The 24,221-nt window shown below is 33.4% G+C and overlaps 4 protein-coding genes and 2 long non-coding RNA genes across 6 annotated transcripts; 1 reads left to right on the top strand and 5 right to left on the bottom strand.

Moving 5' to 3' along the window:
- The first annotated feature begins 577 nt into the window (after positions 1-577).
- Positions 578-1,421, top strand: LOC105961209 (protein S40-1). The gene has a single exon (XM_012985449.2). It carries the CDS (start codon positions 579-581, stop codon positions 1,152-1,154), a length of 576 nt encoding a protein of 191 aa, XP_012840903.2. The 5' UTR covers position 578; the 3' UTR covers positions 1,155-1,421.
- A 1,885-nt stretch (positions 1,422-3,306) lies between these two features.
- Positions 3,307-5,377, bottom strand: LOC105961211 (isocitrate dehydrogenase [NAD] catalytic subunit 5, mitochondrial). Its single transcript, XM_012985451.2, has 7 exons — positions 5,193-5,377; positions 4,771-5,091; positions 4,290-4,451; positions 4,115-4,189; positions 3,892-4,001; positions 3,728-3,800; positions 3,307-3,646 (listed from the first exon to the last, which is right to left on the bottom strand). Exons 1-7 carry the CDS (start codon positions 5,337-5,339, stop codon positions 3,455-3,457), a joined length of 1,080 nt encoding a protein of 359 aa, XP_012840905.2. The 5' UTR covers positions 5,340-5,377; the 3' UTR covers positions 3,307-3,454.
- A 758-nt stretch (positions 5,378-6,135) lies between these two features.
- LOC105961212 (uncharacterized) lies at positions 6,136-6,912 on the bottom strand. Its single transcript, XR_016034071.1, has 2 exons — positions 6,696-6,912; positions 6,136-6,523 (listed from the first exon to the last, which is right to left on the bottom strand). It is a non-coding gene; the product is annotated as an uncharacterized LOC105961212 (long non-coding RNA).
- A 3,062-nt stretch (positions 6,913-9,974) lies between these two features.
- LOC105961193 (isocitrate dehydrogenase [NAD] catalytic subunit 5, mitochondrial) lies at positions 9,975-11,066 on the bottom strand. Its single transcript, XM_012985436.2, has 2 exons — positions 10,911-11,066; positions 9,975-10,337 (listed from the first exon to the last, which is right to left on the bottom strand). Exons 1-2 carry the CDS (start codon positions 11,064-11,066, stop codon positions 9,975-9,977), a joined length of 519 nt encoding a protein of 172 aa, XP_012840890.2.
- A 1,093-nt stretch (positions 11,067-12,159) lies between these two features.
- Positions 12,160-15,824, bottom strand: LOC105961230 (phenylalanine ammonia-lyase). The gene is made up of 2 exons (XM_012985469.2): positions 15,030-15,824; positions 12,160-14,127 (listed from the first exon to the last, which is right to left on the bottom strand). The coding sequence occupies exons 1-2, from the start codon at positions 15,422-15,424 to the stop codon at positions 12,378-12,380; spliced, it is 2,145 nt and encodes a 714-aa protein (XP_012840923.1). The 5' UTR covers positions 15,425-15,824; the 3' UTR covers positions 12,160-12,377.
- A 7,182-nt stretch (positions 15,825-23,006) lies between these two features.
- LOC105961231 (uncharacterized) lies at positions 23,007-24,011 on the bottom strand. Its single transcript, XR_016034091.1, has 2 exons — positions 23,754-24,011; positions 23,007-23,339 (listed from the first exon to the last, which is right to left on the bottom strand). It is a non-coding gene; the product is annotated as an uncharacterized LOC105961231 (long non-coding RNA).
- Positions 24,012-24,221: the final 210 nt, after the last annotated feature.

Below are 24,221 nucleotides of genomic sequence, written 5' to 3'. Positions count from 1 at the left end.
AAAACACAATGACCAATGTAGTAATGTTAGCTGGCAGCATGGACAAATTAGGAATAGTAATAACTATCACATTATTTACGCCACGCATATATAAAATTAGCCTTTTACTTTGTGATTGGTTGTCAATCTGTATGCATTAAATACTTCCACACAATTACTAATTTCTTTATTGAAATGTGAACTGTGTAAAAAGTAGGGAGTACATCTTTCTTTTATTTTTTTATTTATTATTAAAGTTGACAATATATGTACATATAATATTCCGACAAAGAAAAAAAAACCTCAAATTGCATGTAGACGTTTTTAGTATATAAAATATATTTCACGTAAAATAAATGTGTGTGCGTTAAAATTAAAAGTGAGATGATCAGACGAGCACGTCATTATTAAATTAAATAAATAAATAAAAAGTGCTTTTGAATTTATTTATTTATGAGAAAAAACGACAACGCTTATCCTGTTATAATATCTGAATAAATGCTGTAATCATAACGTAACTTCTATTATTGGCTTAAAAGCCCAGAGCTTATCCAATATATACTCACATTATATCTATATCTATATCTATATCTATATATATGATATATCTATACCAAACCCAAATAAAACCTTATACTACCTATAAAAAAGAAGCACTTATTTTCTCCTCTCAACATTTTCTCTCCTACTTACCCAGCAAACAACAACTGCAAATGGCGGCAAGCTGGAAGAGCCACCACCACCGCTACCTGGGCGGCGCCGACAGGCTGAGCACGGCGGAGATCGTGGAGTTCGACGAGGATGAGATTTGGGGCAGCAACAATAACAACAGCGTACCCGAAGCAAAAACTTTTCCAGTTTATTCGAATCCGCGTCCGCTGCGGAAGCCACTGAGAAAGGGCCACGTGGATCATTTAACTGTGGGCCCGAGATCTGTACCGGTTAACGTTCCTGATTGGTCGAAAATACTGGGAGGCGAGTACAAGAAACGCGCCGGGGGTGAGTACGTGGATGATGAGGAAGGTGGAAATGACAAAATACCCCCTCACGAGTATTTGGCTAGAACAAGGGTGGCGTCTTTCTCGGTGCATGAAGGTGCTGGGAGGACGCTTAAAGGTAGGGATTTGAGTAGGGTTAGAAATGCCATTTGGAAGCAAACTGGATTTGAAGATTAATTATTTTATTATTTATTTAATTAATTACGTTTAACTTTTTTTTTTCTTTGTCTCAAAATTTAGGCGTTGATATATATATTCTCTCTCTGGGTTTTAATTTTGTTAGGTTTGATTCAGAGAGGGGATCGATCATATGTAATTTTCTAATTGTTTAGAACAAACAAAATATTTAATTGTGCTTTGTAATGCTACTACATGCAGTTGTACTAATTATTTTATTTTTGTTGTTGTAAAATTATATATCAGGGAAAAGTTGCTGATTCTTGATATTCTTATCGTCAATTATATTATATATAAAAAATAAATAAATAATCTTTTATATAGAGATAGGTATGTGTATTAACTATTAATTTACACGTTAAAATCTCATATTCTTAATTAATTATAATTTATTTAAAAAAATTCATTAACCTCAGTCTTAATTATATTAATAAGTTCAGACACAATTGCTCAATTAGATTGAATTAAAGTCAATTTTGAAAGGTGGATTGGAGTGGGAAATGGAGAGCGTTTGTAGGCTGAAGTGGTTGGTCATTAGTACATTGTTAGGTAAGAAATTAACAGGCTAAGATATAGAGTTAATTGCATACAACCCCCTGTGTAATTTCGAATTGTCGAAAAAAGTCCTCATGTTAAAAATATTATCGACGACCCCCCTATATTATATTTTATGAAGCACACTGCCCCCTACATGGAAATTGGTCGTTGACTCACGTGAAATGACAAAACTACCCTCAATTTTAATTAAGGAAAATAATCGTGAATTAGCCCCAGACCAATCTTCATCTCTTTCATTCCATTCCTTATCCAATTCACAAAACAAACCCTGCAAGAATCAAATATGAAGTTACTACTAACAATCTGCATACGGAACTAATCACAGTAATGTGTCTTCCCTTTTGTGTGTGTGTGTGTATGAGAGAGAGAGAGAGAGAGAGAGAGAGAGAGAGGAGACTTCAAGGCCCGATCCGCCATGGATAATTCACCCGACTCTTGATTCCGACTTTAAACCCACCGTTGAAGAAGAGATCAGAAGAAGAGGAAGGGTTATGAAAATGAATTGTCACAAATTCCCCGATAAAATCCTCAAAAAACCCAGCAACATGGACGCACGCACACAAGCACAAAGCAGCAATATAAAACAGCAACAAAAAAATCGTCTCATCAGCAGCGCCGCCGTGGTGAATTCCAGCCGCAGCGGGGGAGACGGCGGCGATAACAGCTGCTCTAACGGAACCTTGGTGCCAGAGGGAATGAAGGTAAATTACCTCGTCTCTGAGCCTTTGTTTGCGGATCCATTGGGGAAGAATGAAATGAAGTTGTTTTGTTCTTTAAGGGGTCAATATTTGGGGGCTTTGTTTTGATAATCCGACGAAGAGATTGGCCAAGGGTTTTAGATTGAAGAGATCGAGGGTCTTTTTGAAAATAACAGGGACTGAATCGAAAATTCTGTAACTTCTTTTTGGGCATATGAAAATTCCGAGGTGAATTAGTAATTTTAAGAAATTTTCAATTAAAGGGTATTTACGTCTTCTCAGGCAAAAAATGCACCTCCACTTGCACAAATCGCGAGTGTATCGCACGTCTAGCTCGCAGGGTCCTTATTTGCATTTGACTAATTTCACAGGGGGTTTTGTGCTAATTGTTTTAACATGAGGGGTTTTTCGACAATTGGAGATTACACATGGGTGGTCCTTGCAAAAAACCCCTAAGATATATATATATATATATATATATATATATATATATATATATATATATATATATATATATATATATTGTAGAGTTCATGCCTAACAACAAAAACTAAGACTAAGACTCTTGATTAAAGTAAAGTAATCTTGGTTTTGCACGATTTTATTACTTCGTAAACATGCTTATCGTATGGTACGGGGTAATTTGTTTTCGCCATTTCTTTTCTGATGATTCCGTAACATTTCAAACAACTAACAATCTGTTACGTTTGTTCGTATATATAATTCCTGAAATTAAATCATACTTTTCTTAATTAAATGTTTCAAGATTTGTTGAATCAAACATCACTGGACATTTTAGTCTGGGTTTTAGACTAAAAGAGCAGTAAGGAAAAATTGAATTTGACACAAATATATAATTATTTGCACGAAAAAAAAAACTAACCGAATCAAAGCTCTTAAAACAACAACATCCAGTTGTATTATTAAAAAATAAAATAAAAATGAATTCATTAATTCTCTTGCATACATGGCGTCGAAATGTCGCAGAAATTAAACGTACCATTCAATAAATAAACGTACCATTATTAAAATCAACAGTTGAAATTAAAGATGGTCGCAAATCGCTTTGGTGAAATCAGTCGTAGTAGATTTACCGCCAAGATCCCATGTTCTGTACTTGCCTTCCGCAATCGTCTTAAAAACAGCTTCTTGAATTCGATCGGCTTTGTCTTCAAGATCCATGTGCCGTAACAACGTCACACCACTCAAAAGCAACGCCGTTGGATTCGCCTTATTCTACATACATGCATCATATTTATACATATATATTAATATTTATATATATTTAAAATGAACAAATTAGTAATTATTAATTACCTCTCCAACAATATCAGGAGCAGAGCCATGTACAGCCTCAGCAAGAACAATACCTCCCTCACCAACATTGCAGCTAATTAATATCCCAACAAACCAAATGAGAAAATTTAATTTCCTTAACTAATTAATATAATTATTGCAAACATAAATGAAATAATATATACCTCGGAGTTAATCCCAACCCTCCGATCAAACCAGCACAGAGGTCACTGATTATGTCACCGTAAAGATTCGGCATCACCAGAACATCGAATAACGATGGATCCTGCACAAGCTGTATGTACATACACGAATATCGTTAACTTAATTAACCATTACAATTGAACTAACTTGCACCATGTATAGAATACGAAATTAAAGAAAAAAAAAACGTTTAATTAATTATACCATGACACAGCAATTGTCGATTACAACTTCTTCGTATTTTATCTCTGGATACTTCTCTGATACCTCCTTACAACACTAGAAGTCGAACAAAAAAATTCAACTAGTCGAAAAATCAAGAACAAGCAGAGAAATATAATCAAATACACACACGCGCGCGCGCACGCGCACACTATACCTTAAGGAAAAGACCATCAGTTTTCTGCATGATATTGGCTTTGTGTATAGCAGATACTCTTTCTCGACCGTGTTCCTTTGCGTACCGAAAAGCATGCTCCGCAACTCTAAGACTCGCATGCCGTGTAATAATCTTTAGACTTTCCACAACACCTTTCACCACCTAGATTTAAATCAAAAGTGACTCAATTATATATAAATACATTCCGTACCCCTGTAATTTCTCTAACTGTTACAAAAAAACTCCCCACGGACCACGTTACGTTATAATTAGGACACTACACCCTAAAATCTCAGTGTTTACGGGTTTTTGTGCTAAAAAAAACATTATAAGGGGTTTTTTTGCTAATATTATGAACAGTGAGAGTTTTTCAGCAATTCGATATAACACAAGGGTACTGAATATACAATAAACGACTCATTTATAGTATCAAGCTCACATATGATAAATAAATCAATTAACATCTTGTGTGTGAACTTACTACATGCTCGAGTCCACTGTACTCGCCTTCGGTGTTTTCGCGAATAGTGACGAGATCGACGTTGTCGTATTTCGTCTTGTAGCCGGGGAGGCTAAAACAAGGCCTAACGTTGGCGTAAAGATTGAGCTCTTTCCTTAAAGTGAGGTTGAGTGAGCGAAAGCCTTTCCCAATCGGTGTGGCCATCGGCCCTTTTAAACCGTACTTGTTTTTCTTCATAGATTCTAGATTCTCCCATGTAAGAAAGCTTCGAGTACGAAGATCGATCTCTTTCCCCACGTATTGTTCTTCCCATTTAATCGGCACGTCAGCCGCCGTAAACACCTGAATTATACATATATATATTTCACCGGGTGGTGATCGAATCATGCGCATTTCGTATTTTATATAGAAAATTTGGAAACGTAAACAAATATATAAGAAACCTGTTTGACGGAGTCGGAGATCTCGGGGCCAATGCCGTCGCCGGGGAAGAGAGTGACGGGGATCGGGTGCGCCGGGGATGAGAAGCTCCGGTGGGAGAATATTCCGTGGGCCCGGGACGGAAGTCGCCTTAGAATTCGCGATGCCATTGTTCCAACAAATTAAATGTAGTAACATTTTACCAGTTAGATTGTGCTTAAAATAGACAGTTAGTGGCTTACCTGTATCGATTTTTTTTTATTTTTTTTTTTTAATTTTAATTTATTCTTCTTCTGGAGAAGGAATCAAATAATTATTTTTGATTGCTGTACGAAATATATTTGTATTTATTATAATAAATAAAAAATGTGGAAGCTGAAGGGGTCGTGTTCTGACTTATGAGCAAATGCGCGGGACAAGTCGTTGGCTTTGTTTAATAAGCGATTGTCCTTTCAATGGATAAATAGTGACAAACAAATAAATAAATAAATAAAAATTAAAGTTTTGGCCCACTAGATTTAATTTACTAATTCAAATTTAATTTAACGCATTCAATAAACAGTATCATCTATTGTGATTATAAAATTTAATTCCATGGTCAATGACATATTTATAAATTTTATTTACGCAATAAATCGAACGGGCAGAGAATCGATTTGGTTTGGGCTGAGAACGGTCAGATTTTAGTCGGAAACTTCGATATCTGCACAAATTTGAAGCCCACGGCGAACTCGAATAGTAGTAATGAAATTTAGATAGAAAAATATCAAGAATGACTTCTTAAACGTCTTGTTAAATCGTATGACGCATCACTGACCAGATTTTGTCTTATTTATAGAAATTTAAGACTCGTTTCATGGAGAGTTGGTTCTGTTATTTGCAAATAAATTAATTTAGTTAATGAAGAGATCGACGTGTTGTTTAGGAAGAATCAAATTCATTCCAAACGCAACCGAACAATTTATATTCAAATGAAAATTTCGACAATTCCAACATCTTATTTCACATTTCATTTCACATTACAGATAAATATAACTAACGAGCAATCAACAACCATCGAAATACAAACAGAAGAAACAAATTACTTTATTACGAACCACAAGTACGTCGTTTTAAAATCATATTTCGATCACCGGCGCGATTTTGGACACTTTGAGTATACACCGTTTTTGCGCACATAGTAATGAGTGATACGGCGTGGCACGGTTCGAATTTGTGACATCATTGGTCCTTTCAACTTCACCTTCACTACAATACTACGGCTTCCAGGATCCGCAAAGTCTACTGATGTCCAATCATTTGCCGCCACGTCATTTTCTTCAAGCATCTGATCCACATCATTTTCTTGAAGCATCTGATCTCATTTCGCCAACCAATAATAATTTTACGCTTGTTAAAAATACATTTTTAGGTAAATTATCTCGGTAAATATAATGATCGAACAACTAATTAATTAACGGGACACATCAAATGTAGTTATATTAAATTGAACGAAATGGAAATTAATTAGAAGCTCGGTCGCGCACCTCTGAAATTAAATCTAGTTGCTGTTTTAAGATTCTCATCGCATCTTCAGCGAAGCACTGCGTGGTGGATGGTTCGACGACTCCTTCTTCTTGCGATGCCATTCTTTTGATCTCTCAATTTACGATCAGTTCGTCGATTTTGCTATAAATTAAAGTTTTTGTTTTTGTTTTTGGAGATATAAGCTTTAAATAACAGTTAAAAAGGTGATATTATTCTGACTTTGCTAAAAAGATAAAAAGAAAACTTCATTGCCTACTTAGTTTTTGACTTTTGAACAAGCAAGTCAACTACAATTTTATGTAATTATTAAAAGTAATAAACAAAAAAAGTTTTTGTCCACTTGATTTAATTTTTTTTGTTTTAAGAATTGATAGACAAAGTACTAAATCAAATTGAATTTAATATGCTCAATCAACATTGGCATAATAGTACTACGAATTTGGTGAGCGGATATTATTAACCGACCGATTGCAATTTGCAACAGGCAACGAAAGTTGGATTGGTAATGATTTTGAACTGATCTCAGCAAAATAGGTCGGTAACGGTTGACCGGAATGGTTCGTTGTTCATTGTAACGAAAAAATCGAGCACTCCGAGAGGAAATCGAGTTGCGGAGCGGCTTCCGTAATAGGCCTTTCATTAAGGAGGGAATTGGTTGGGCTTAAATGGTGTTTAACTAGGGCAAATTACGGCCACACCTTTGAGTTATAGTCAAATTATGAAAATTCCCCTATTGTTTGGGTAATTACAGCTACCTCTCAACTATATATTATCTTATGAAAATATCCACCTATAGGTAAATTTAGGGATGTTAAATCGGTAAAACCGAACTGAAATTTTGGTACGCCAACATTTCATACTGTAAAAGCCAACTAAATATACGATATGGTTCGATAAATAACCGAATTACAATATATATATATATATATATATATATATATATATATATATATATATATATATATATATATATATATATATATATATATTGTAGAGTTCATGCCTAACAACAAAACTAAGACTATTAGTAAAGAAATCTTGGTTTTGCACGATTTTATTACTTCGTAAACATGCTTATCGTATGGTATGGAGTAATTTGTTTTCGCCGTTTTCTTTTCCGACTATTCCGTAACATTTCAAACAACTGACAATGTGTTACGTTTGTTCGTTATAATTCCTGAAATTAAATCATATATACTTTTCGTAATTTAATGTTTCAAGATTTGAATCAAACATCACTGGACATTTTATTCTGGATTTTGGAGACGTATCATCCAGAAGAAAAAAAATGTTCAGTTACATATCACTAAAAGAGTAGTAAGGAAAATTTGAATTTGACACAAATATATAATTATTTGCACGAAATAAAACTAACAAAACCAAAGCTCTTAAAACAATTGTAAAAAATAAAATAAAAATAAAAATAAATTCGTTAATTCTCTTGCATACACAAACAGACCTACAATTGAGTGTCTCTTGTATGAATTACAACTGCATTTCATCAATTTTGTGTTGTTCTTTTTTGCTCAAAGTATCCACTCTATATATACTATAGTACAAACTATTCAAGCTAGGAACACGAATATATAATGAGATGCACCAAACTTACTAGTCATTTTGCATGGCAACGAAATGTTGCAGAAATCAAAAGTACCCATTCGATAAATAAACGTACCATTATTGAGATCAACAGTACTCAAATTAAAGATGATCGCAAATCGCTTTGGTGAAATCAGTTGTAGTAGATTTACCGCCAAGATCCTCTGTTCTGTACTTGCCTTCCGCAATCGTCTTAAAAACAGCTTCTTGAATTCGATCAGCTTTGTCATGAAGATCCATGTGCCGCAACATCATCACTCCACTCAAAAGTAATAACGTCGGATTCGCCTTATTATATTCTACATATATATATATATATATATATATATATATATATATATATATATATACACCTCGGAGTTAATCCCAATCCTCCGATCAAACCAGCGCAAAGATCGCTGATTATGTCACCGTAAAGATTGGGCATCACCAGAACATCGAATAACGATGGATCCTGCACAAGCTGTACGTACACACGAATATATATCACGAACACAATAATTAGCATTAATAATTCAACTACTATATATAACAATTGTATGAAAATACAATAATCATTTTAATTAATTAATTATAGTATACCACGACACAACAGTTGCCAATCACAACTTCTTCGTATTTTATCTCTGGATACTTCTCTGATACCTCCTTACAACACTAGAAGTCGAACAACAAAATTCAACTAGTCGAAAAATCAAGAACATGCAGAGAAATATAATCAAATACACACACACACACACACACACACACACACACACATATATATATATACACTATATATACCTTAAGGAAAAGACCATCAGTTTTCTGCATGATATTGGCTTTGTGTATAGCAGATACTCTTTCTCGACCGTGTTCCTTTGCGTACCGAAAAGCATACTCCGCAACTCTAAGACTCGCATGTCGTGTAATAATAATCTTTAGACTTTCCACAACACCTTTTCACCACCTAGATTAAAAAAAAAGAAAAAGAAAAAAGGAGCAGCTTCAATTATATATAATATCATGCAATATCTCGAGTTTATTGCATACAGGCACGGAACCAGGATCAAAATGTAGAGGGGGCTAACTAAAATTTTGGGGTTTGGGGCAGCGCCTCGAAAAAAATTTAGGTGCACAAAACATTGCAAAAAATAAGTTTATATAACAAATTTTTAATTAAAATATCATATATATATATATATATATATATTTTAATCATCACAAAAAAATCTAAATTAATTCAAATTATTCTAATAATATACTGAACTTAATATTTCGGAGATTCATGGCACGATCTCATCTTTTTTTTTAAGGCGTTAGATAAAAAAAATTCAAATATAAGTAATATTCATAAATTTTATTTAAAATAATACAAGTTTTAACCATCTTATTTTATATTTTATATTAAATATGATATATTTATCTATAATTTATATAAGATTTTGTTGAAAAAACAAAAAAAATAATGGATCAAGATAAATATTTACAAAAACTTTGGGGGGCCAATAGTAGTATTCAAAAAATTTAGTACCAAATATCTAATTTTTTTTTTCTTGGGGGCTCAACGGCCCCCCATGCCCTATCAAAGTTCCGCCAGTGATTGCATACAACACCCCGGTGTTTTATCAAATTGTTAAAAAGTACTTCCCGTATTATATATAACAAATAGAGTAAAATACAAGGGGTGCTAAATGCAATTAACACTCGAATAATATATCACACGTGTAATAACTTACTACATGCTCGAGTCCACTGTATTCGCCTTCGGTATTTTCGCGAATAGTGATGAGATCGACATTGTCGTATTTCGTCTTGTAGCCGGGTAGGCTAAAACAAGGTCTAACGTTAGCGTAAAGATTGAGCTCTTTCCTCATAGTGAGATAATTGAGAGATCGAAAGCCTTTTCCGATTGGTGTAGTCATTGGCCCTTTCAAAGCGAATTTGTTTTTCTTCACGGATTCTACATTGTCCCGTGTCAGAAAGCTTTGTGTACGAGGATCTATCTCCTCGCCCATGTATTGTTCTTCCCATGTAATTGGCACATCGGCGGTTGTAAACACCTGATTTATGAGCGAGACGTGTAAATATTAAAAGTATAAGGGTATATTTGTAAATTATAATTTTTGTATGTCTGCATTTATTCAAATATATTTTTTTTCAATTTTCATACAAACATTAATATAAATATTTTTCATCAGCTAGTAATTTGCAAATGATTATTAAATTATGTGAATAATTCATGAAGCAAAAGAATGAATTACCAATACCGTCATGAGGTAACATCAATATACGAAAACACCCAATAATAAAAGAATCTTTTAAATTTCAAGAATATTCCTTTCAAATTACCAATTTTCCCTAATACTATCAGGGGTTTAATTGTAATATTTTTTTATTCACTTGGGAGTTGGGAGTGAACTGTAATTTATTTAGATAATCTAAAATATAACCGATTTGTAAATATACGGAAAATAGGTATTTAAATGTTTTTCTAATTTAAAAAAAATACAAAAAATGATCTAAAATAGAGGTAAATTAAGGATTTGAAATGTATGCGTATCTTTATAAAATCAATTCTACTAATAAAACGAATAAAATGGACTAAAAATTGGAAATGACATAATTGGGGGTACCTGTTTGACGGAGTCGGCGATCTCAGGGCCAATGCCGTCGCCGGGGATGAGGGTGACGGGGATCGGGTGCGCCGGCGATGAGAAGCTCCGGTGGGAGAATATTCCGTTTGCCCGGGACTGAACCAGCCGTCTCACTCTCACCATTAGGGATGCCATTATTCGGGGTTCGGGTAATGGACCGGCTTACAAATGAGACGGTGTTTTCGTTAAATCTTCAAATGTATAACAGTTTATGGTGTGCCTGTTTCTATTTTTTTTTATTGAAGGAATTATTAATAATTGTTGGAAGTGAATATTCTGATATAACAAAAATTGTGGAAGAAGAAGGGGTTGTGTTGACTTTTGAGCAAATGCGCGGGACAAATTCAAGGTACTCTGTTATGATCATGTTTTCTAGTTCTGAAATGTTAAATATCGTTTTAATTTTACTAATGTCGTTTTGATTTTGAATTTGATTTCGACATATTTCTATTTTGATTTTGGCAAAATTCGAAACACGAAAAATGTAGTCCTTTGGATTAGCTTTTTAATTCAACTTAAATTCGCTAGATTGTATGATGTGTGACAAAATTATGCATGAAGGAGTCACATTTTGAATTTTATATACATCAATACATCAAAGTTGTGGGCAGTATTCATTGATTCATGTATATCTTTCTCGTTCGACATCCAATTTTGGTGATTCAACTTGGATTAAAAAACTAACTCAGAATACTACAAATTCTATTTTTCGGATTTTGCAAAATTTGGAATTAAAAATGATCAAAATCACGTTGAAGTCGAAACAATATTATTAAAGCTCGAACAAACATTTATCACATCCCTTTCTAGTTCGGATGATTTGCCCTTTCAGATTTAGTAACTATCATTTTTTCTGCACATATTATAATATAATAAATAAAATAACTTGATATATTTTTTCACTTCAATTTTATGTTTTAAATTTTACTAAATATGAAAAACAATCCAATTTAACGAAACGGTCATTTTTTCTGCACATAGTAATGAAATTTAAATGAAATTTTCACATTGGAAAAAACATGATTCCGTTATCAACTTGTCCGCTACTGATTCGGATAAATAATTTCAGAATTGATTATCAGAAAAATTTCAAATCACATGAAATCGTGTCAGAATTAGTTAAAAAATCCAATCCAGTAAACTGTAAATATAAATCTTCCTCGGAAACTGATGCTGCAGCCTGCCAAGTGCCACCCAACACTCAATTATTTACGAATTTATCCACTCTAAAAAGCATATACTCCAAATAAATTCCACCAAATTTTTACATCTTATTTCACCTTACAAACAAATCACATTTAACCACCAACCTCAAATCAACAAAAGAACATAACAACAATAACAAACAAAAAATAATAAGTCTTTAACGACAAAGACATATTAAAATTAAAATTAAAATAAAAAATAAAAATAAAAGTTAAATAGTCTCCAAATGAAAATTCACTCCTAACAAATAGGAAGAGGCTCACCATTCCAACCTTGAAGACACTCCAATAAAGGATCAACAATCAAACCATTGCTCAAAGCCACAAACACCTTCTCACACTCCTCCCCGGGCGAAATTACCTTTTCGCCCGTCAATAATCCCGTCCCCAACTCCTCCCTTATGAACTTGTACAACGGGTACGACCTACACTCCGTTATCCTATTCCCAACCGCCGCGTTCCCGCTCTCCAACGCAACCCTAGCACTCTCCACTTCCTTCGGCAGGATGGCCTTCAGCTCCTCCTCAAAATCTCCAATCTTCTGGAAAATCGAAGTGTTTGCATTCTTCTCGTTTTCGCCGTTTTTCAATGCGTGCTCGACGAGAACTTCTCGAAGCTTCTGCATCAATGGGTAGGTCCCGCTGCATGGGTCGTCTATATACGCGAAAACGTATTCGCGGTCGACTATGCGCATCAAGTCCTTCTCGCAGAATCTCGACGGATGGAGTTCTCCGGTGGACCCCGTTGTTAGGGTTTTCTTAGCAACTTGGCTTACGGTGTTCTTTACGGTGAGCCTTAGATTCTCCTCCAGGTGGCGGAGATCGATTGCTTGGCAGAGTGCGACTAGGTACGTCGACGACATCAGCTTCAATATATCCAACGCTTCGACTGTTTTCCGGGAAGAGATTAAGCCCAAAGAATTCACGTCTTGATTGTGTTGTTCGGCGCTCTGGACGTGGTTCGTGACCGGGTTCGCGAGGAATTGGAGCTCGGAGCAGTACGAAGCCATGGCGATTTCCGAGCCTTTGAAGCCGTAGTCGAGGCTAGGGTTCCGGCCGCCGGAGAGATTCGACGGGAGGCCGTTGTTGTAGAAGTCGTTGACGAGTTCGGAGAATTGCGCGAACATTAGTTTCCCGATGGAGGCGATGGCGAGCCTCGAGTTGTCCATGGAGACTCCGATCGGGGTTCCCTGGAAGTTTCCGCCGTGGATGGCTTTGTTTCTAGAAACGTCGATCAGCGGGTTGTCGTTGACGGAGTTGATTTCTCTCTCTATCATTTTGGTGGCCGTACGGATGACCTCGATTTGCGGGCCCAGCCACTGCGGAGATGTTCGGAGCGCGTAACGGTCTTGTTTCGGTTTCTGTAACGGGTCGGTTTCGTGGAGTTTCGCGGCGGCTTTGACGTACGCGCTGCCGTCGAGGATGTGCTCCATTATGGCGGCGGCTTCGATCTGGCCGGGGTGGTGCTTCAGTTTGTGCGTTAGGTGGTCGGTGAACTCGGGTTTGCCGTTCATTACTTCGGCGAAGATGGCGGACATGACTTCGGAGAGGAGAGAGAGGACGTTGGCCTCGTAGAGCGCGATCGAGGCGAGGCCGGAACCGACGGCGGTGCCGTTGACTAACGCGAGGCCTTCTTTGGGCTGGAGCTCGAAGAAGCCGCCAGCGACGCCGGCGAGGGTGAAGGCTTCGTCGGCGGTGAGGGGTTCGCCTTTGGGGCCGACGGCTTTGGAGTTGGGGCGGCCGGTGAGAAATCCGGCGATGTAGGAGAGGGGGACGAGGTCGCCGGAGGCGGTGATCGTGCCGCGGAGGGGGAGGCATGGGGTGATGTTGTGGTTGAGGAATTTGGTTATGGCTTCGAGGATCTCGAATCTTATGCCGGAGTAGCCCTGGAGGAGGGTGTTGATTCTGACGAGCATAGCCGCTCTTGTGGCGGAGTGCGGTAGCATGTGGGAAGATTCCGTTCCATTTCCGAATATTCCGGCGTTCAAGAATCTGGTTAAAAATATATTCAGTTAGCTACGATGAAAAGTAATTAATGTCAAGTGTATTTTAGTAAATTTTTTTTTTAATTCATGCATATTTTTTGACTTTCTTAATCTCTAAAAACAAAATGCCAACTACATAAAATAGGAAGATAAATAAATACACGCAAAATTAGGTAAAATAAAATAAAATGGAATACGATATCGATATAGGTGCATTCGGTATACCGACCAGTTCACTAAACACGTGTGAGATCTGGTTTTGGAAAGTGATCACAATTATTTTATGAGAGTTGCTTATTCAAATAATAAGTGGCCTCCGACTTATTAAAATTCACCAAACCGTCAACTCCTGGACAGCTAGATACTGATATTTAAGTGGTTTATTTTTTATTTATTTTTTCAAAAATAATTTTTTGAAAATTACTCGACACATTAACTACATCCACATCTAGAAGCACTAAATATTTTTCTTGCACCAAAGAAAAATAAAATCTTTCAATTAATTAATTCATGGATCTGAACGTAATAAACTCATATACTAATAATAACTATCAAAAATCAATTTACTTATTTCAAGGCTACAAAAAGGATAATTTAGTTAACAATTAAAACCCCCTAATCTTGCTTCTTTAATTATGACATAATCAACAATTTATTTTTATAGCGGTGATATATACATGTACGTAAAAATGTATTGAAAAAATTATTACACAATTATGCCACGTGGCTTGCATTATATTTGGACAAAAATAGAGACTGTACTTTGTTTCATGATAAATAGTTAGTGCCAAAAATCATTCAGTGCAGATTTTTTGTGCAAATATAGCAAAAAAATAATCAAATAAGAAATTAATAATAATAACGCCAAAAAAAAATTGATATTTTTAATTAATTAATTAATTTACTGACCTAATAAGCTCCTTCTGTAGAGCGCCACCCTGCTTGGTCCGGCGGTGTGACGTGGCACCGAATCCGGTGGTGACACCGTAGCTGTCAGTTCCTTTGTTCATGCTATCCATAACCCAGTCGCTGCTGGCCTTGACGCCGGCCCTCGCCGCCTCCGCCAGCTCCACCGCCACAGCATTATCGGTGGCGGCGATCGCGGCCACCTGTGCTATTGTTAGCGTCTTTCCGCCTAGATTCACCACCGGCTTCCTGAATTCCTCCACCATCCTCTTCACCTCATCGAGGTGGCTCCCCTTCAGCCCCTCCGCCGCCAAACCCCAGTTCAGCGGATCCTTCTGCTTCACGCAGTACCCGTTCGAGTTGTGGTGCCCGTTCTCAGTCGCCGCCGCCGCCGCCATTGATTATATTAAAATTACTGATCAACTGTTCCCAAATCACCACCTTCAATTCGTCTCGCAAAAAACACACACACACACACAAGAAACAAAACACCACCAAATTTCCCGTTTCAGTGTGTGTGCTGTGTTTTTATTTATTTATTTAATTAACTATTAATATAAATATAATTTAGGTGGTGAGGGAGGTGTTGAAATGGGGTTTGTAAAAGGTATGTGGCTTTAAATAGAGAAATTGCGGAGGACTAAAAAAATATTTTTACGTTTTAAGATTTTGGTAGGTGGCTTTCGCATGAGTTTGTTGAGGATTGATCCTGGCCGTTGATTTTGTGTTGACTTCAACGGTCGAGATTCACTAACGCGGGAGGTGGACTTTATTATTATTATTGTGCTCCATAATCTTGTCTGAAATTTTATGGGGGTTGGTGGGAATGAATAGTATAGGGGTGGTAAAAATTGGAAAGTATTAATTAATATATATTGCTGAAATAAACGATTTCATTTTCCTGATAAAACAATTTATTATTATTATTATTATTATTTGATTTGGCTATAATTAATATTATTGGGAGAGGTGGTTGATCTGAAGTTAAGGCACTGAGGTAGTTACCATGAACGATTTATAGAATATCCACGTAGTAGAGACACACACATTCAATGTGAACTAAAATTGCATGCCCATCTCAATTTATTCAAATTTCAGACTACTACTAATTAATAAATAAATAAATAAATAAAATTTCAATAATAATAATAATAAATATAATAAGCGAGGTAGTTGTACAACTATGTGTTTATAACCAACTTTATTAATGAAAAATAGGTAATATAATAGTTAGAAATTAAAAAAGATGGTTGGTTTGGTTAACTTAATTTTGTTGCTAAAATCTAACTACTTTTGCACATTTATAAAACCAAAGGAAAGTTGGACAAAAGAGACAGACAAAGGTTGTGCACGGTGGATAAACAAAGATAATTATTAATTAACTTTGATTTTTCCTACCATTAAGAAAACCCGCTATCGAAAACAAGCTGTTTTGTTAAGTTTATAAGTTCTTTCATAGTGTTTTGTAAAGATAATGGAAGGCTTTTAAGATCTTTTTTTTTTAAGTTATCCAAACACTTTAAATATTAATTTTTAAAAATAAGATGTAACAGTTTATCTGCTCTTGAAACAACTTATCTGAACTAATTCAGGACTTATCAGTTGTTCAAAATAAGTTTAGATGACAAACGGGCTTGAAATATGAGCCGATAATGCAAAACGATTTTCAAATTTATGATTATATTATACGTAAATGAACGATGAATGTACATATCTAATACATTTACTCGGTGTAGCATTACTCGATCCCCTAAAAATCACGCAACATCGTGCGTGTGTGTGTGTGTGTGTGTATTAATTAGTATTAATTAGTTGTGTTTTTGAAGTTATTTGTTTGTTATATGACCATAGGTTATTTTTGTCCACTTGTTTATATTAAATTAGACATTGGTCTCGATTTGGATCGATGAGTATACCTTATGATTGGATTCAAGGTCCAAATTAATCTAATTAAAATAATTATATTAAATTTTAATACCTCGATTTTCGATCTAGTGATAATATCATATTTTTTGCTCTAGTACTAGACAAAAAAAAAATCGATACTTAAATTAGTAAAATTGCTAAAATAAAGAAGTCGAATATACTTCTTACCTTGTGGATAGTGATTAAGAGATCATTTAAAAGTTTATCTTTTATTAATCCTAATTCTTAACTTAATTATGAGATTTGATAGGTCATAATTAATTAGGAGCCATGTAAAAGAGACGCAAATCCTAGTCTATTTTGGCCAATTATGTATTGATCCGGGGTAAATTTGGAAATTAATATGGATTTCCTTTATCCTATTCACATTTTCATACTTAAAAAAAAAAAAAAAATTATGGCTACCCTAAGGTAAGGTTAAATTATAAAAATCCCCATATTTTTGCGTGATTACAATTATCCCCTCAACTTTGTATTGTTTTACGAAAAAAAATTCTTATTCAATAGATAAATATGATACAGTAAGTGTGGACATACACGACAATATATAGCTGAGAATAGTTATTGTAATTATTCAAACAAGATGATTTTTTTATAATGTGACATTACATCAAGGGGTAGCCATAATTTAGCTTAAAAAAATCAGAACGCATTTCCAAAAGTTAATATTTCTAAAAATCCAATTTTAGAGTATTAAAAAGAGAAGGTAGATGATAGAATTGGGTTTTTTGCCTAATAAAATTGGGTTTTGCCTAATGAAATACATTTTAAAAAGTTCGGTCGAATCAGGTCGAAGCAATCCTACTACAATGTCGTCGCTCGCTATTCTATTTTACGTTCGGTCCGATTTTAAAAATATTGGTACCTCAAGAAGGATAGCTAAGAAAGAAAAGAAATTAATGCTGAAAAATCCGGCTAAAAATTCAACAAGATAGGTACAACTAGTAATTGAATTAATTAGCTATATGACGCAGTTATGTCATAACTAAAGACAAAAAAATTAACCAACGGTTAAAGTTTTATAAATTAGTACAATCAGTATTAACAAAATTCAGCGAAATATTAAATTATTCAAATAATAATTTAGTACTTTTTTTTTACCGAGTCAAGATATATCAGAAAAAAATATTGTCTAAACAAAACTATTAATTTATCGAGGTTTTACTGTACAAAGTTATTAGTTTCGGATTTTTTCTCTATTCTCTATATTATCAATAATTTATTCTTGTCCTTTAAAAAAAGAAAAAAAACAATTATTCAATTATCCTGAATTGAATTTAAAATTGAATGACTTAATTAAATAGTGAATGATACAAATTAAAGGTTATGTTTGCATTTACTGAAAGTTGGTACCACGTAACAGGTGAGACACTGAATAAGAAGCAAAGATGACATACATCTGTGATCACAAACACAAACACGTACATACACATTACATACAGTCTTTGAATTTAAATTATTATTATTTGAAAACACGCTTTTGTCAAAAACAAAAGTACGACTTTATTTATTTGACTATCTCCTTGCCCAAAGTTAGGCACACGACTCTGACATTATATTGGTTGATTCCAGATGATAATAAAAAAATGTTATATCCGATTTTTATTTTTAATTTACTGTTTCTATGTAAGATTACGAGTTTGTCCCTTTGTTTGTTGCAACAAATAAATCAACCCTCCTTTAAAGGCAAGATTACAAGTTTAAAACATTTTTTTTTATAGCATTTTCCTAACCAGAGGGGCTTTTTTGCTTTTCAAAGTAAAAGATACGGGGCCAAATTGCAATTTCCCTAATTTGTAGGTTGGTCGTGTTTGGCGGCTGAAATTGTGTAGCTATTCACTACAATGAAATTCCCACCAAACGTTCCACCTGCTAGAAATTAATTCCACTAATTTGAATTTCATTTCACAATAATTAATTGGTGGAAATTGCACTTTATTTAATTATATTTTCATTATTTTTATTTTTTATTTTTTTTAGCTAAAATTAAAAACCATATCCTCACAGGTATATATCACTTATATTGTTTTGATTCTTTATTTTATGTTTTACATCATAAAAAAAATGCCTTATTTTTTTAGATAAGCATTTAGATAGAAGGAGATGATGCATATTTTTCATCCATAAAATATAACACATGATCAATTATATAATGAACAAAAACAAATTCAAAAAAATCATGACTAAAAAACAATTGTAGTGGACCTTTATCATTTCACAAAATGTTAAATATAAATTCGTCATTTCGATTTACTTTTTGGATTTACTTTTTGAAGTCATAGATATGCTAGTCACGAACACAATTTTTTTTTTTTTTAAAGAACCACGAGCTAACTATATAAGTGTAGTGGATAAATTTACACTCTCGTATAATAGCTTGCAAACTATACAAGAAACGTAAACCACACTAAACTGAACATGTGTGACAGAGTCAACCTAACGGCCGTTAGTATTGAGATTCGAAATTCAGTGACTTAATACAAACTCATTTGCTACAACCGTTAGATCATCCATTGCGGAAAATGAATACAATTTATTCATTTATTTATTGCATTGCATCACTCCTTTAGATAAATATATAATTTTGACAAAAAAAATGCAGTACGTGCATAATATTTTTTAAATACATTTTTTTTTGGAGAAAACTTGTATAATATTTAAGAACGTCTTAATTATCTATTTAGCAATATTTTTTTCTTAAGAGGGTTTTGTTAATTATGTTAAGTTTGTGTTAGACTATCGGAACTAGTACACCTAACGCAATATAGATATATAGTTGGTGGAAGCTATATATTTATCCATATATATATATTTCCAACCACCAGTTTTGCAACTGGTCAAAAATTATCTTTTTCTGTGTTATTTTTTTAAACTAATTAAATTAACTATTTTATATAATAAACTTGTTTTTTTCTTTTGTAAAAAGAGATTAATTATAATAAATTAAACTTGGGTGCGAAATACAACAACTATTCCTTTTTTAAATAATGATCTGACTGTCTGTGATGAATTAATATACCCATTCACACATTTCTCGTGGTATATGCAATAATTCATGACTATATTATTAATTAATTAAAGATATTTGAATATATATTGTGAACTAGATTTTCTAAATTGATTTTTAGATGTAGTACCCACCTTCGCACCACCAACTACAATTTTTTTTTTTAATTCATAATAAATTAAATTTCCTAATTTTATAAAATTATTGACTGGTTTTCAACAGAAATTTGTTTATCCCAGCAAAATGTCGAATACAGTGACGGAATAAATATAGGGTCGAGCGAGGCCGTTGTCCTTCCAATATTTCTCACCTCAAAGAATTTCAACGCATTCTCCCCGAAACATAAAATTCTGATTCTGCCAGTGAAAATATATACGTACAATAATACATACAAACATAACCGAGAAGACAACTAGATCAAAGTTGATAATTAATATATAGGACCATGGTAGTAAATGTGCAGGAATTATTCCCATCAGAGCTGTCTGCAATCTGGATAATATTTTACATGATTAATATCCAAAATTAAATCAACATTATTATTATTATTTTTATTAATTTATAATAATACCGAGATTCAGAGGGTATGTACTAAAAAAATATATTTTCCGATCTTGAGTCTTTGATTGTATGATTATTATCTTTACCTACAAAAAATCCCCACCCAACACTACTATAGTGGCAACAAAAAAAAATCAAATAATATATAATTAATAATTCGCAAAAAAATAATTCTTAATTAACGTAGAAAACAGTATTAGCTGGGTCCTGGAATAGTGTATTAATGCATAAATATTTTTTGTTAGAGAAAATCTAATCACATGGATTATATATTAACACGTATTAAATAAAATTAAAACAGAAACTCAGATAATTGTAGTATTCACTAAATTAGGCAAGACTACTTGTTTCACACCACCAATTAATTTTATTATTTTAATTATTAAAAAAAAAAAAAAAAAAAGTTAGGTCCCTTGGATGGAAACACGTGATATAACGATGATGTAATAAATGCGTCGTTATCAATATTAGGGTTAAATACAAAAACACCCCTGTACTATGAACATTGTATCATTTACCCCCTGTACTACACATAAATACAAAAACCCCCTCACATTACATTTTTTCTAAAATATGACCAAAATACCCCTACTCAAGCGCGCGCGCACACACACACACACACACACACACACACACACACACACATATATATATATATATATATATATATATATATATATATATATATATATTGGTTTGTTTGAGCCATTTTCCACTATATATTTTACCATTTTCAGTCAATTTTATGTGGGAAATTTTGGTATTTATATTTTTTTTCTCCAAAACATCCAATTGCTTATATTTTTTTAATTTTCTGAATAAAAACTTTTATTGATGTCATTTTGAGTTTCTTCATTTTTTTTTCTTAAATGTCTTCTAGTAGTTCAAACATCCTAAGATTACAAACATCTTTACAATCCTATGATTGTTGAGAATTTGAACTACGGTAAGATTTAACAAAAAGGAAGAAATTCAAAATGACAAAAAGAAAAAGTTTTATTCAGAAAATAAAAAAAAAACTCTTAGTAATTAAATGTTTTGGAGAAAAAAAATATATCAAAAATTTCCAATTAAAATTGACCGAAAATGTTAATAAATATAGTGGAAAATGGCTCAAACAAATATATTTATAGGCTTAACGGGGGTATTTTCGTCATATTTTGGAAAAAATGTAATGTGAGGGGTTTTTTTGTATTTTGTTGTAGTATAGGGGGGTATATGATACAAACTCCATAGTACAGGGGTGTTTTTGTATTTAACCCTCAATATTATTATAATGTTTTAGAAAACGTGAGGTTTGTCAAAAGTTTGTGACTAGGCCCAGTGGGCCACGTTTTCATATAGGCCTTGAACTGTACCTACACTTGTTGACGTGGCCCATGTTTATTGGCCCACGTTTACATAAACTTGCTTATACATTATTAGCAAGTTGTGGTTGGTATTTTGTAGTCCATGCATGTTTATTGTTCACCACCACAAACAAATCACTTATTCATTTCTTTTTTTTTTATTTTTTTTTTCTTCCTTGGGAAAAGTTCGAATCCATTTAGGTGATGTTTGTAAGCGCTTTTTGAAAGTGATTATGAGTTTTTTCTTGCTCATAATCTGTTTTCACGTGTTTGTATAATCAACTTTTGTTTTTATTTCTTTTTAAATAATCTGCTTTAAACTATTTTTTTAAAAGCACCCCTAACCTTGTTTTTCCTATTTAAGTTCATTTTTTGGAATATTTGCAAACACCCCCAACTTTTAGAAATAAGCACTTAAAACTGACGTAACTCACAATCACTAACTTTTGTTTTTATATAATCATTTGCAAACACCACCTTAGATGATATTTCTATTTTTTAATTTTATTTTAATCTATTTTATTACGACATTTCGGGTATTCTACAGAAATAAACAAAAAAAGTAAAGTTTATTTACAAACGCTAAAAGTTTACGATTGCTTTATTAGCTGATTAAACCAATGTCTTCGGTTTTTTGGAAACATCCCATTTTCTAGAAATAAGCAATTATCTCGAATTTTGCTCAAACGTCGTAATTACCAACTTTTGTTCTAACATAAACTTCTGCAAACGCCACCTAAAACGTCATTTGGACCTCATGTATGCGCAACATAGTATGAATCGAACTCGTGACTTTGATTTTGATAGTGCTTGTAGAGCTGGTGGTAGAACCGTTATTTTGTCGTTTCGAGAACCAAATGCGCACAAGAAATTTCTAATTTGGTGAGAACGCTATATAATACTCCCTCTGTTTCTTTTTAACTTTCATTCTTCAACATTGCACAACGATTAAAGGTTTTATTAAATGTACCTTCATTTAGAAAAATGTATGCTTTTAGACGGAAAAAAGGTTAGTGATGTATAAATTGAAAATTAAGTAATTAATCCAGAATTACGAATTTAAAATGACAAAAATATATCATTATTTTTTTCTTCTTAAGAGTGGAGGGGTAATGGCCCCTTGGTCCGATCTTATCCAAATGTGAAATAAAAAGACTTTATTTGTGTCACATTTACACAAAACATTTAATTATACAAGTAAATAAGCTATTGTACAATAGAAAAGCATTAAAAGCTACTATAGTGCATATTACTTATAAAAAAGAAGAAGAGATCTACTTGTGTGGAGCAGGAGTATGTGGTCCAAGTAGTTGAGGTGGAGGTCCATAGTAATGCTGAGGAAGCCTGAGATTTTCCTTTCTGCCACGCGCCCTCCCGAGAAGGTAACAACCAATCGCGGTTATCAAGAAGAAGAGGATCACTGGTAAAGATACCACCACCACATACCCCATTGCTTCAACGTACAGTTCACTATTCTTCCATCAGACCAAACACAACAAACAAATACAAAAACTCTCTCAATTATTTATTTATTTATTTTTGGCCCATATTATTTACATATCATTCAACATTTATTGGGCTAGTTGAATATTAATCTGTACAAAGCCCAATTTATGTAAGTTTTCCAAAAAAAAAAATTTTTTTAAATAAATAAAAACAACACAATTAAGAAGTACGAACCCTCTTGTCTTTTTATTTTTGGGGATGAATTTCGCTAAAATAAAATTTAAATTGTAAATGATAATCAAGTAATTAGGAGGAGTTCATCTAACATCTAATTGAAAGAAAATAAAGAAACGGAAACGAAATAAGGAAAAAAATAAAAAAAAAAAAGTGAACGGAATATTCTTTTACCGTTTTAATGTAACGGAAATCGGAGCGTACCTTCTCTGACACCGAAATAGAGCAGTTAGAACCTCGTACTGAAATTTATCTCTGGAAACTCCAATAAAAGGAAGATTGAAAAAGAAACATCGGATGATTTATCGTTTTCCTTTATTTTCTAGAGAGAGAAAGTGAAATAGAAAAATTATTATGCAGCAGTAATTCAGCTGTATGAGTATTTCTTTTTCTTTTTCCTTTTCCTGCTTTTCCTTATATAATTGCAGGATAGAGGAAAGTATGCCCGCAGATAAAAACAAAAAAAAAAACAGAGGAAAAATCAACTAAATCAGATAGACTTCCGAGCCTAATTTTATTTCTATTTTTATTTTTATTTTTTCCCTCGATAAATAAATAAATTAGTAAGTACCTAATTTTATCGTTTATTAGTGTACGTTTTTCTTTTTCCGTATTTAATGAAAACAACTCTATTGTCAAGTTTTAGGAAATATAAATGATATACAAGAGAAC

Source organism: Erythranthe guttata, chromosome 10, assembly GCF_056151865.1.
Source record: "Erythranthe guttata isolate IM_541 chromosome 10, IM_541, whole genome shotgun sequence".
Taxonomy (NCBI): Eukaryota; Viridiplantae; Streptophyta; class Magnoliopsida; order Lamiales; family Phrymaceae; genus Erythranthe; species Erythranthe guttata.
The sequence above is the reverse complement of the archived record's forward strand: the minus strand, read 5'-3'. Positions and strand labels throughout refer to the sequence as shown.

What these genes read in the sequence shown, in the direction of transcription:
- LOC105961193 (XM_012985436.2), bottom strand. Translation starts at nt 11,066, where the DNA reads ATGGCATCCCTAATGGTGAGAGTGAGACGGCTGGTTCAGTCCCGGGCA. An exon ending in TCGCCGACTCCGTCAAACAG is followed by an intron (nt 10,338 to 10,910) that starts GTACCCCCAATT and finishes CTCATAAATCAG; the next exon opens with GTGTTTACAACCGCCGATGT.
- LOC105961211 (XM_012985451.2), bottom strand. Translation starts at nt 5,339, where the DNA reads ATGGCATCGCGAATTCTAAGGCGACTTCCGTCCCGGGCCCACGGAATA. An exon ending in ACAGTGGACTCGAGCATGTA is followed by an intron (nt 4,452 to 4,770) that starts GTAAGTTCACAC and finishes ATTTAAATCTAG; the next exon opens with GTGGTGAAAGGTGTTGTGGA. An exon ending in CTCCTGATATTGTTGGAGAG is followed by an intron (nt 3,647 to 3,727) that starts GTAATTAATAAT and finishes GCATGTATGTAG; the next exon opens with AATAAGGCGAATCCAACGGC.
- LOC105961230 (XM_012985469.2), bottom strand. Translation starts at nt 15,424, where the DNA reads ATGGCGGCGGCGGCGGCGACTGAGAACGGGCACCACAACTCGAACGGG. An exon ending in CTACAGAAGGAGCTTATTAG is followed by an intron (nt 14,128 to 15,029) that starts GTCAGTAAATTA and finishes ATTTTTAACCAG; the next exon opens with ATTCTTGAACGCCGGAATAT.
- LOC105961209 (XM_012985449.2), top strand. Translation starts at nt 579, where the DNA reads ATGATATATCTATACCAAACCCAAATAAAACCTTATACTACCTATAAA.